General features: G+C 42.5%; 2 protein-coding genes across 4 annotated transcripts in view; one reads left to right on the forward strand and one right to left on the reverse strand.

The window, feature by feature from the left end:
- NUDT5 (nudix hydrolase 5) overlaps positions 1–10,961 on the reverse strand; it is a 22,502-nt gene extending 11,541 nt beyond the window's left edge. The window contains exons 1-3 of one of the 2 annotated variants that reach the window (XM_042467405.1): positions 10,826–10,961; positions 6,343–6,450; positions 1,165–1,232 (exon numbers count right to left, since the gene is read on the reverse strand). In XM_042467405.1, coding sequence (XP_042323339.1) covers positions 1,165–1,232; positions 6,343–6,405 — 131 coding nt within the window. In that variant the 5' untranslated portion in view covers positions 6,406–6,450; positions 10,826–10,961. The remainder of the gene's footprint in view (positions 1–1,164; positions 1,233–6,342; positions 6,451–10,825) is intronic. The other variant, XM_042467406.1, reaches the window with a different exon arrangement.
- Positions 10,962–11,000: 39 nt separating this feature from the next.
- Positions 11,001–12,620, forward strand: part of CDC123 (cell division cycle 123) — a 42,294-nt gene continuing 40,674 nt past the window's right edge. Inside the window, exon 1 of one of the 2 annotated variants that reach the window (XM_042467403.1) lies at positions 11,001–11,201. The gene's annotated coding sequence lies outside the window, so the exon portion shown is untranslated. Of the gene's footprint in view, positions 11,324–12,620 lie in introns of both variants that reach the window. The other variant, XM_042467402.1, reaches the window with a different exon arrangement.

A 12,620-nucleotide genomic window follows, 5' to 3' on the forward strand; every position in this document is an offset into this window, starting at 1 on the left:
TATTATTATTATTATTATTATTATTATTATTATTATTATTATTATTATTAACCTTTATTTATGAAGCGCTGTAAATTTACACAGTGCTGTACATACAATCTTTTTAGTTAGATGGTTCCCTGCCCTCGGGCTTACAATCTAAAAAGACATGACACAGAAGGAGAAGGAAGTGGTGGAGGGAAAGGGTAAGAGGTCCAGCAGTTCCTCTCTGCCTCCAAGGCCTGGACCAAGGCAGATGGACTGGAGGGAGGGCTTGGCTTCATAATGGATGGTTAATTAGTTTACTATTTTATCCCAAAAAAATAAACTATGGCTATCAGAATAAGTCATGATTTTAAACTAGTATCTTGACTTGTTCTAAATCCAGTAATCATGTTTGGACCATTATGTTTAATTAATGAACTCCTAGACCGAAAGGGCTGTGTACAGGGTCAAAGATCTCATGTATATCTTAGTTTATTAAGCCAATACAATATGTTTTAATAGTGTACTACTTTAATTCCATTTTAACTGTCCTTTTTGTAAGTTTTTAATTGTACAGGTACTGTGGTTTTAGACATTAAGCCACTTTGAATCCCAATTTTGGGGAGAAAGTGGGGTACAAATAAATATAATAATAATAATAATAATAATAATAATAGTATGACCATCTGAATGGAGTCTATTTTTGTTTTAGTGTAAGCCATGACTCCATCTCTAGTGGAAGTGCAAAATGCATGTAGCCCTCGTTCTCAGGAGGAAAATAAACATATTCATAAAGAATAAATTAACAAGAACAAATAGAGCTAATTCTCATAAGACATTCCTAGATAATACACCGTGGTTTCCTAATTAATTAGGAACTCATATCGGGTTGTGGAGCGTGTGCAAAAAGTTATTTGAGGGTCCAGGATCAGTTCATGTAGATTCTTAGCCTAGCCTGTTGTGTCTCACCATTGTCCTACATGAGCTGAGAATATATACTAGAACACAATCCACAACCTCCTGTGGGTGTGTAGAGCAGGGAAAGATGGACAGGAATAAGCAAGAAGTGATGCAAAAGAAATCTACTAATTATCATTGATTTCTCCTGTTGGAGACAAATTCTAGTTCTCCAGAAAAGTGAAAATTACTGCTTCTACTGGTACTAACTCATGAAGTGATGCAGAAAAAATGATTGATTACCTTGTTTTACCTGTGGGATCAAGGTAAGTGGTCTGGTTAAGCTTCACCCATTTTCTTTCTGTAATGGTCTTTTAATAAAAGAAGAAGAGAGCTATGAGGATTTAATAATAAACTACATCTACAACATTTAGAACAAACATTTTAAAAGGTTATCAGTGGTGGAATTTGTTTTACAGTTGAGGTTTTTTATGGGCAATGTTAGACTTTTGCTTGCAGGTAAGTGAAAGGTGGAGATTTGGGGAAGTTTGCACAATGTGGACTGACTACAGAATGATTCACTAAGAAATAGGCTTTCTCCCTCCAAGCAGTAAAAGAAGAATAATTTGAAATTATTTTAATTCACAGGCGACAAAACTGAAATGCCTCATCTGTTTGACCAAATGAATTGGAAAGAATTTAATTTGTTCTACATTCATGAGTGAACCAACCCAATTTAAACTTCCCACAGTAAAATTTGGAGCAGAACACAGCTCTTGAACTTTTCTGAATTTTTCAAGGTAATTCTCAGCTCAGAGATAATGGCCAGCATTATCTCTACTGGCCAGTTTGTGACTTATGCATAAGTAAGTATAGCTTATATATGCATACGTATCTTTTTGGATAGGGTATAGAGGGCTATTCTCTTGACCCTGCACTCTCTCCAAAAACTTCGCATGCCTGACAGCTGTCAAATCCTGGGAGGTGTGCTGCTTCTATGCTTTACCAAACAGAAGTGGGTGGCAATTCAGACCATGAAGATCCAGCCGCTCTGCACTCTTTAAAAGGAGGGTGTGCTCCATTTGAGAGTGCACCATCATCTCCCAATTCAGCGGAGACCAGCTGCTTCTCTATGGTCTGGATCATCTCCCCCCCCCCCTGATCTCTTCACCCCCCCCCCGGGGGGGGGAGCTTGACAGCTGCTAGAAGATGGGAGGACATCGAATTACATGTGTGCAGTGACACATACTGAAGGATCTTAGCCTATGTATGTTAGGGAAGGCTGCATACTAAACTGTGGATAAGGAAAACTCCAGTCAGCCCTCAGTATCCAGATTCTTTCTCCACGGATTCAATCATAATATTCAGTGGAAATATTAAAAAAATAAATTCTAATAAGCAAACCTTGATTTTTTTTCTATTTTATATAAGGAACACCATTTTATTATGCCATTGTATTTAATGGGACTTGAGTTTTCATGTGATTTTGAACCCATGGGGGGTCCTGGAACCAAAGCCCAGAAGATACCAAGGGCCCACTGTATTGCAGAAAATTTTATAGAATACCTTATGTTAGAGAAGCCTGTGCGTGAATATAAATGCAAATATCTGTGCATCAGAAAGGTTGCAGATTGACATAGACACTGGAGAGGTGTGTATGACTAAATGTGAGGACTTGACATTGTCTGTCCACCCCAGACTTAAATGTCTACAGAATCTTAAGACTACCATGCCCCCTCCTCCTCCTCTCTATTATTATTAGTGTTTTTAAGTGTATCAGGCTGTAGGAGGAAGTGGGAGGCCCTTATCCCTTTCTTGGTTGACTGGTTAGCTTTCAAGGCTGGCTGATGGCTGTTGCAAAGAGCACTGGACTAAATGGACTTTCATACTGATCCAACAAGGCCCTTCTTACAATTTTGCTGGGACAGAAGAGTTTAATTTGTGACTGATTGTAATAGAAGAATGAAAATGGGAAGGAAAGCAGGATAGTGAGATACAGTGGTAAACAAAGCCAGAATCAGTGCCAGCTGGGAGGAGGCAGCTGAGAAGTAACAGTGTACTGTATATGTGCTTTTGGTGGTGACAGACATGGAAGCTGGTGGAAAGGACAGTCCCAATACACCAGTCCACTTCCCTGGATCTTATGTTCCCTAAATAAACCCTAGTGTTAGTTCAAATACTTAATTTGCTTTCTTTAATTTGCACCCATTTGTCCACCAAAAGGCACTCAAAAGTGGGTAGCAATAATACAATAAAGATGAAAAATAAAGTCTTGATCCAAAAAATTGCAATAATAGCAAAGAACAAAATCACAGCCAGTCTCCAATACGTTGCACTCTTTCTACGGCACAGTAGCCTACATACCAAAGGGCAGTGTGAATGGAAGGTATTTGCTTGCCAGCAGGTCAACAAAGAAAGCGCCAGCCTAATCTCCCACAGCAGATAGTTCCAGAGTCTGAGCAACCATTGAGAACCATGGCAGCTCCCAAAATACCAAATATCTTCTGATCTGGGAGCATTGCAGAACAATAAATCTCACTCCACAATTCTTACTCTTATTTGCACAGTCCTATTTATTTGAATAAAGCCCTCCTGCTGTGTAGTTCTGTAATTGGAGGCACTAGTTCTATTCTGGATCAATGTATGACGTGTCCAGATATTAGACAGACTGGGATGGTAGATGCCTAGTTACTCTGGCTTCCCCAATGACCCCCAGAGAGTAGAACCTTGTATCAAATCCCAGAGGTAAAAAATCACACAATGCTTTATTGATTGACAGTGCAAACCTGGCCAGAGAATAGAAGAAGACCATATAGCCAGAACCATCAGTCGGGACTTTAGGAAGAGAAATTCCAGCTACAAAGGAGAAAAAGAACAAAAATATAGCAAGTAGTAATAGGAGAAGTCAGAATGAGAGGTAAAAAGAAAAAGCAAGGAAGTGGAAATTTAAAGATGCAGTCCTGTGCACTCTTACTTGGGAGCAAGCCCCACTGATCATAGTGGGGCTTACATCCAAGTATGCATTCATAGAATTGCACTGTAAGAGTTCAGCAACTATGGCTTTGGGTACATCTGTATGTAAGAGGTACAAATGAGGGGCATTTCAGCACTACAGAGAATTAAGAGTAAGAACTGTTTTATTTTTTGCAATATTTATTGTATTTCTTTATATTGTTTAGCCCTTTCTTAAAGTAAATAGATGGCAGATATACTTAAGGCAGAATCAAAATTAATGGAAATTAGGATTTGTATTAAACTGCTTTAGATTACCTGCTTTTAGCCACTTAAGAGGGGGAGAATTTTCAGTCAAATCCCCCTTCTGCTACATCTGCACATGATGCATATACATTTCCCAACCTAACATGGGCAGGCATCAGTGGACGTTGTCGTGTTTTTTAAGTGCTTGCCACATCAGAGCATGCCAGTGAAGATTGAGCAACTATTTGAAATGTTACATGGAAGACATGAAGGACTAGAGATGGATTGTGACCCCATATAGTGTTGTGACACCAATAGCAAATCATTACCCCAACTAGTCACAGAAGATTTCTCAAGAACAGTCAAAGGACAGTTGGTTCATTTGAGGAAACAGACTGGTAAACTAGACATTATGTGGCCGTCAGACATACTAGAAAAGGCAGGAAGTGCAGCATATGTCCAAGAGGCCAAGAGCACCAAATGAGTATGAGCTTGAACAATATTACAGGTTATGAACACGTCCTTGTGAATTACACTGGACTACTGCCCACTGATGCAGCCTCATCTTCTCCAGCATATGAGGAAAACTAATCTCATTTCTAAGCAGTGTTAAAAGAGAGTGACGTATTGCTCCTCCAGATGTTCTGACCTACTGTCCCTACCATTCTCAGCCAGAGTGATCATGATAAAAGACTGAGGGTGTTGTAGACCAAAATATCTGGACTGTCTACTGCTCCCTACAGATTGTAACATTTCCCTACAAGATAAGTGTAGCCTTCTAGGTGTTGTTGGACACCTGGAAGCCCAAGGAGCCTAGCCACCATAGCCAATGGTGCAGAATGCTGGGAGCTGCAGTTCAACAACACCTGGAGGGCCACATGATTCCTAGTCCAGCACATTTCTTAGGAGTAACCAAATCCCCTCAAGTTTCCAAACAGAACAATCTCTTCTGTGAAGGTTCTCTACATATTCTAAGGAGTCTCCATGTCTCTACCAATGCCTCTGCAGAAGTGGATTCATAGCCAAGAAAGGTCATACTAAAAGCTCAATAAACACTCTTAAAGATCTTGCTGTAGAATCCTCTCTCTCTTTTTAACCTTTTTATCCTGTGTAGAACTATCCAGTTTAGAAAGTTTCTACTACACACAGAAGATTCAGAGGTAAGGGAGGCTACTATGTTGCTCTTTTCACACATATGTACTCTGATGGGATTGGATACTTGAAGAAGACTAACACTGGGCCTGGACAGGCAGGCCAAAATAAAGCTGCTTTGGGTCACTTGGAGGGTTACGTGCGGGTTATGAAATTAATTCGTTCCGCCGCCGCTTTCGTAACCCGAAAAGCATTCGCAAGCCGAAATGCCATAGGCGCTAATGGGGAAAAGCCGCGATTTCGTGCGAAAAAGCGCCGAAAAGCACCAACATTTTTTTCGTAACCCGAAATAACCTTCGTAACCCAGAACAGTTTTTTTCAATGGGTTTTTTTCGTAACCCGGAAATTTCGTAACCCGCGCATTTCGTATCCCGAGGTACCACTGTACTTGAAGAAGACTAACACTGGGCCTGGACAGGCAGGCCAAAATAAAGCTGCTTTGGGTCACTCTGGAGGTATGCTGTTTAAATGCTTCATGCGTCCTAAGAGGCTGGAAGCAGCACCAAAGCCACACTCCAGTCCTAAGGACTGGAGCACAACATTGGTGTAGCTTCTGGCCTCTTAAGATGTGTGTCATTTAAACAGCATAACTCCAAAGTGACCCGAAGCAGCTTTATTTTGGCCTGTCTGTTCGGACCCACTATCTCAGCAATCCAGACCACAGCAAAGAATATTAAAATTCCATGGATTTTAGAAGGACGTGCAATGCATCCTGTACATTGTTTACTGATTGTGTCCAAGAGGACATATTCCTATTTGAGATTGCCATTTATATCAGGGTTTAAGTAAGAACACAACACATTTATGCTTCTGTCAGGACATCTTTGACACATGCTTTGTTTTCTCAAACTGTCTAATGACTTCCACATCCCTAATGCATCGAACAGAAGAGCTAGCCTCCCACTCTGACCAATCCCACATCCACAAAAAAAAAACTACAAAAAAATATAGGGCATGCAAAATGAAGAGAAATGGTGTTGTGAAGTCATACAAAGCTGCTCTTTTCACATTTATGCCAACGGGGATATTCCATTTGCAGAGAACTACTAAATGTTATGCTACCATGCAGACCCACACTTGAATATAATAAACTTATTTGAAATAGCATCCTCTTCCCCAAACAGTACATACCTCTTCTTTAATTATAGATTCTTGGGTGGGTTTTGAAGCTCCAGTTGATGCTTCTCTTTCCATGTTCAGGGATGTCAGTCTGTCACTTTGAGCGCAAAGTCCACCTTTCTACGAACCAGAGTCAATATTTGCTTTCAGAATGAAGTCAGGCCATTCATCCTTTTCATTCTTAATTTTAAAAAAACCATCCCTCTGGCAAATATTAACATAAAATGTACCCCCCAATTGAGATATGTAATACATATGTTGACTGGATATTTTTTGGCAAACTGTTATCTTCAGACAACATTCTGCCTTCATCTCAATGGAATGTTTGGGAGTATATTTGGGACACAATCCAGATTAGATCAAAGAATAATCCAGGCCACAATTAAGATTAAAAATTTTGGGCCACAATACATTGGTTAGTAATGAGTGGGGGGAAATCTGATTGATTTTAAAAGGATATTTTTTTAATTGTTACAAAAACAAGGATGAACAGAGAGGTGCTATACTGGAAAATGACTTCCTCATCTCTCACACAAAGGGAGAAAGCCCCTTTCAAGTTGCTGCCTGCTGCTAAAAATGCACCACCAGAAAAATCAAGGCTTGCATCTGATAATAATAATTTGTTTTATTTATATACCGCTATTCCAAAGATCATAGCGGTGAACAGCAAGTAAGCTAATTAGCAAGTAAGCTAATTACTTGATGTGAAACCACATTTAGCAGTATATACATGAGTAGGGACCTGTGTGAGTGAAGCTTGTATTCTCATTCCCTTTTCTCCTTCTGCATGAGTAGGAGAAGAAATAAACCAGAAAGGATCCAGTCTCATTTTGCTAATTCCAAGTATGTTGCTATCTGCCAGTTAGAAATTGGATTAGAAACAAACTCTAGTTAATGCTAACCAAGCAAAATTTGAAACTTGACATTATTTAGCTGACTTATTTAACTACATCTTATTTTAAATAATCATTTCTAGTTTGCATGTAGCAACAAGCCAAGAAAGAGCAAAGTGATGACAGATGCTGGTTTACTCCTCCTTTCACTCATGCAGGAAAAAAGAAGTGGAGGGAAGTATTGTACAGGCTTCTTTCTCCTTGTGCAGACAGCACAATGATGATGTGGACAAAAGGCTTGAAGCAGTTTGGCCTACTCATGTAAGTCTGACCCTTGCCTTTCTTGGCTGATAAAATTTAGCAGGGGCAATTGACCGGGTGGTAGATGCCTCACTATGTCAGTCATAGGTGCCTGCTGCCTTGAAGGAAGCAATAGTGTGCCTCGTCATTTTTGTTTTCTTTATATTCACTAGTAAGCCTGTCTTTGCACTTTCTTCTTTGGCTTTACTTCATAATTGTTCCAGCTCTGTGATGTTTTCTGCTACTACAGTGCGCCCGCATTATACGCAGGTGTGCTATATACAGCTTTGAGCTTACACGCAAAGCTGTGTAGAGCCACGCAGGAGTGTGCGGGAAGCAAGGGGCAGCGCACATGTGCCTTCGCGTGCACGAGCCCCATTCACTTAAATGGGGCTTGAGCATATACGATATTTGGCTTACACAGGGGGGTCCGGAACGGATCCCCCGCGTAAACCAAGGGCACACTGTATTATGGTGTCATCTGCATATCTTGGATTGTTCATATTACTTCCTTCTGTCTTCACTCATCTTTCTTTGGAGTCTAAGCTTGCTCTTCATATGATATTTTCTGCATACAAGTTGAACAGGTAAGATAACAGAATGCAGCTTTGCATGACCCTTTTGCCAATTGGGAACCATTCTGTTTCTTCATATTCTGTTCTAACAGTAGTCTCTTAAGTAGAGATTTCTCATCAGGAGTATCAGATGCAGTGATACTCCCATGTCTTCTGAAGGAGACCTCCCTGGTCCTGGTCCCAGATGTATCTGGGGACTACTGCCCTATAACAAAATTTCTCTATTGAGGCAAGGTGCATGAGCATGTGGTGGCTGGGCATCTTCAGACAATTTGGAGGAAACAAATTGACTGGACCCATTTCTATCTGGTTTCAAGCCAGGATACAGCAATAAAACAGCCATAGTTGCTCTGACTGATGGCAGGGGGAGTGCTACCCTGTTGATCTTCCTAGGTCTCTCAGCCGCTTTTGGTACCATTGATCATGGTATCTTCCTGGGCAGCTCTGTGGAATGGAAGTAGGAGGTAATGTTCTGCAGTGGTTCCATTCCTTGCTAGAGAATCGGTTCCAGAGAGTAGCACTGGGGCATTCCTGTTGAGCCCAATGGCCTTTAAGCTGTGGGATACCACAAGCTCCATCCTATCCCCCATGCTGTTCAATGTCTACGTGAAGCCACGGGGAGAGGTCATAAGGGGGTTTGGAGTGGGGGTACCATCATTATACTGAAAACCCTCAGCAATACTTCTCCTTTTCCTAGGAGTCAGCTGGGGCTGTCCAGGTGCCTGAATGCAGCAATGGGGTGTACGAGGGCTAATAAACTGAAGCTGAATTCCAATAAGATAGAGGTTCTGTGGGTTTGGTTATCTACTCTACTTGGCTTTATGCAACAGCCTTCCTCTTGTCTTTATCCCCCAACGACCATCCATTAAACTTGTCACCTCATCTCCACACCCACAAGGTTTTGAATTGAAATTCTCAAGACACAGCCGTCTTATACAGGTCTGTCTCTGGGATCTCCACTCTGGACATGCATCTGAGGAAGCAGGCTCAAGTCTAGAAAAGCTCTTCCTTTTGGTTCATCTTACAAAACACCTCTTTGCAGACTGATGTTCCAAACTAACACAGCTATGGAGTTTATCACACTAGGAAGATCCTGCTGGAAAACAGGAGTTAAACTAGATTTGAATTTTAAAAACACTTGCAAATTCGGGTAGTTTACCACACTAGGGGACTGCCAAAGTGAAATAACGTAAATTTAATCCGAATACAAAGCAGAGAAAAATGGCAGCCATTTACTTTTGGGTTGTCCCGAAAGTAAAAAGCTACTGTTTTTCTCTGCTTTGGCCTGTTACAGTCTGCCAAAATAAAGCTGCTTCGGGTCTCTTTGGAGGTATGCTATTTAAATGATGCGTGGGTCCTAAGAGTCCGGAGGTCGTGCCAAAGCCACACTCCATTCCTAAGCACTGGAGTCCAGCTTTGGTGCAGCTTCCGGATTCTTAGGATGCATGCATCATTTAAACAGCATACCTCCAAAGAGACACGAAGCAGCTTTATTTTGGCAGTCTGTAACAGGCCTTTGCGTTTGAATTAACTTTGTGTTATTTCATTTTAACAGCCACATCGTCTGATAAACGTCAGGCATTTGTGGGAGGTTTTTTTTGGTTTAAATCCAGTTTAACTCTCGTTTTCCATTGGGATCTCCCTAGTGTGAAAAAGTCCTATGTTTTTGACCTCTGTGGATTGGGGATACTTGGGTCTGGGAATTGGGCAACCAGCCTCTTCTGGATGGATGGCACTCCTCCCGAAGCAGGGTACCCAGACATGTTCTTCTTTTCCAGGGCATGCCCACCATTTCAGCCTCCTGTCCAGAAGGAATTCCATAATGTCCTCCATTTTGAGCATGGCTAAGAAGCATGAATTTACATATCTAGGAGTGTCATTAGCTTTTCGTTTGGAACCTCCTTCATTTTTCCTGACTGTCCTACGTTTTGTGGTGCCAACTTCTCCTCCTTTGCGGTGAGGTCAGGACATCTGGTCATTCTGTCCTGAAGGGATCAGGTCAATTTAAGTGGTATAGAAGTGCTGCCACATGTCCTCCTTTTCCCAGGACATTTCGGCCTTCTTTCCAGGAGGAATGTCAAAATACCCTCCATTATGAGCATGACTCAAAAGCATGCATTTACATTTCTAGGAGTGTTTTTAGCTTTTCTTTTGGGATATCCTTTGTTTATCTGGAATGTCCCACATTTGGTGGTGCCTTGTCCTCCTTTGTGGTGAGGACATCTGGTCACCCTGAGTTTGGAGTGAGTTATGTGTAGATGTTTGGGTGCTTTCTATCACACTACACTGTTTCACTGTGACTGCTCTGGCTGCCTCCTGTGGCATTCTGGGATTTGCAGTTGAAAGAGGGGCATTTGGGATTCTCAGCCAGAGACCTCTTAGGTCTCAATGGACTACAAACCCCAGAATGCCACAGGAGGCAGCCAGAACAGTTAAAGTGGAATAGCAGCACTAGATTTTGGACTTCATCACCCAGACTAGGATGGCTGAGGCTTCTGGGATCTGTAGTCCAAAACCTCTTAAAAGGGCACAGTTTGGGGACCACTGTCCCTAGGGCTATCTGAGGTCCAAGGCACATTGCAGGAATAACCCAGTTTAAGACTGCTTCCTGGCTAATTGCTAGGGAATCCTGGGAATTGTAGTTTATTGTGGCTCCAGAGAAGGCTCAATGTCTCACAAACAGTACTGTTCCCAAGATTCCCTAAGCCTTGAGCCAGGGCAGTTAAAGCAGTCTCAAGGTGGGTTAATTCTGCAGTGTGTTTTGGACCTGAATGCCAGGCTGCTTACCTGGGTCTTGGAAGTTCCTTCCTTCCCTTCAGTTCCCTGGAGCTGGAGGGAGCCTGAGTTGAGAACTGCAGCCTGAGGGCTCAGAAAGGCTCCTGGTTAAAGTCCTCCTCCTGCTCCAGGGATGAATGGAGAGGCCCAGCCCGCGCATGCGCCTTTCACGTGCCTCTCTGGGAAGGGAGAAGAAACAGTCCCACAGCAGATGGAGGCCGCTTCGAACGCCTTATGACGCCAGAATGCCAGTCCTATGACGTCAGAATGCCAGTCGAATTGTTGATTCGTCGAGAGAAACGCCTAGTAACGCCTTCATCAAATCAGAATACTCCCTGCCGTCCCGCCCTCTGTTTTCATTGGTTCGCCTCCCATAGTCCGGAAGTGGGTGAGTGCGTTGAAGGCAGAAAGGAAGGCCGGGCAGAAGAGAACAACACAGAGAAAGCCCTCGGATCATAAACGCCAGAGAGAGGAGGCTCTGCGCCCAACACAGAAGGATCTCAAGTGGCGGTAGGAATACAATAGGGCTGCATCCACACTGGAGAGATAACCCCGTTTGGCACCGCTTTAACTCTTTGGCTGAAGTGCTATGGAATTCTGGGAGTCTTGTTGTGGGCTTCACTCTGGATTCCACAACATGCTCCAACTCCCAGAATTCCATAGCACTTGAGCTAGAAAGAGAGTTAAAGCGCTGCCAAACCGGGTTATCTCTCCAGCGTGGATGCAGCCCTTGATTCATGGTGACTCCATGGATCCTCCCGATCCAGTCTTGACCTCCTTGACTTGAATGCAAAGATATAGCCATGTCAGTCTGTAGAATCAGTGCATAGAGAGATCTTGTAGCACCTTTGAGACTCACTGAAAGAAAGAAGTTGGCAGCATCAGCTTTCCTAGACTTCTAATGCATCTGAGGAAGGACACTCATCCCTCCATATTGATATTTGCAGCTTTGATTATTCACAGATTTGATTAATAAGTTCACTCTAGGAATATCTAGGTCCTCCAGTGCAACTCTATGGTCAACTTTAACCACAGGTTGCACTGAAAGACAACCCTTTGTAGCTCCTCCAGTGCAGTCCAATGGCCAGTGTCTATTGCACTGGGGGACCTAGAGAGGCCTAGAGAGGTGTCCTCTCTCTTGTTATTTGAGGTTTTTGGGCCCCTAACCCCAACGAATGTGGAGGACAAGTGTAGACTTATGTCTATGAAAGCTCATGCTTCCAACGTCTTTCTTCCAGTGAGTCTCAAAGGTGCTACAAGATCTCTCCTTGACTTGAGTGCATCCATCCGTCCCACTCTCTTCCTCTCCTTCTTGTGTCTTCTACCTTTCCTTGCATTCTTCTCTTTTCTAGTGAACCCATGCCTTCTCATGATGGGGCCAAAGCCTTGGCTTCCAGTAGTTGATTTTCTTCCTATCTGCTTTCCTCACTGTCCAGCTCTCACATCCATTCATAGAATCATAGAGTTGGTAATAGGGAATACTATGGCTTGGGCAATTATAACTCTAGTGCTCAGTTGGATATCGTCACACTTTAGGATTTTGTCTAGCTTTTTCATAGCTGCCCTTCCCAAGGAGTTTATCACACGGGACAGATCCCGTGCAGAAACTTCATTTATACTGAAAAAACCCCACAAAAGCGGGTTGTTTTTCACACAACGTTTGGGGTTCACCCGAACAGAAATTAGAAATAACCTGCAAAAGTGGGTAGTTTTTCAGACGATGTTTGCATCAGTGAGAAATAACGCAACATTAATCCGAACGCAAACTCGACAAAACCCGGCCCTTTTTACTTTCAGGAACTTCCCG

This window comes from Sceloporus undulatus, chromosome 5 (assembly GCF_019175285.1).
Source record: "Sceloporus undulatus isolate JIND9_A2432 ecotype Alabama chromosome 5, SceUnd_v1.1, whole genome shotgun sequence".
Lineage (NCBI taxonomy): Eukaryota > Metazoa > Chordata > Lepidosauria > Squamata > Phrynosomatidae > Sceloporus > Sceloporus undulatus.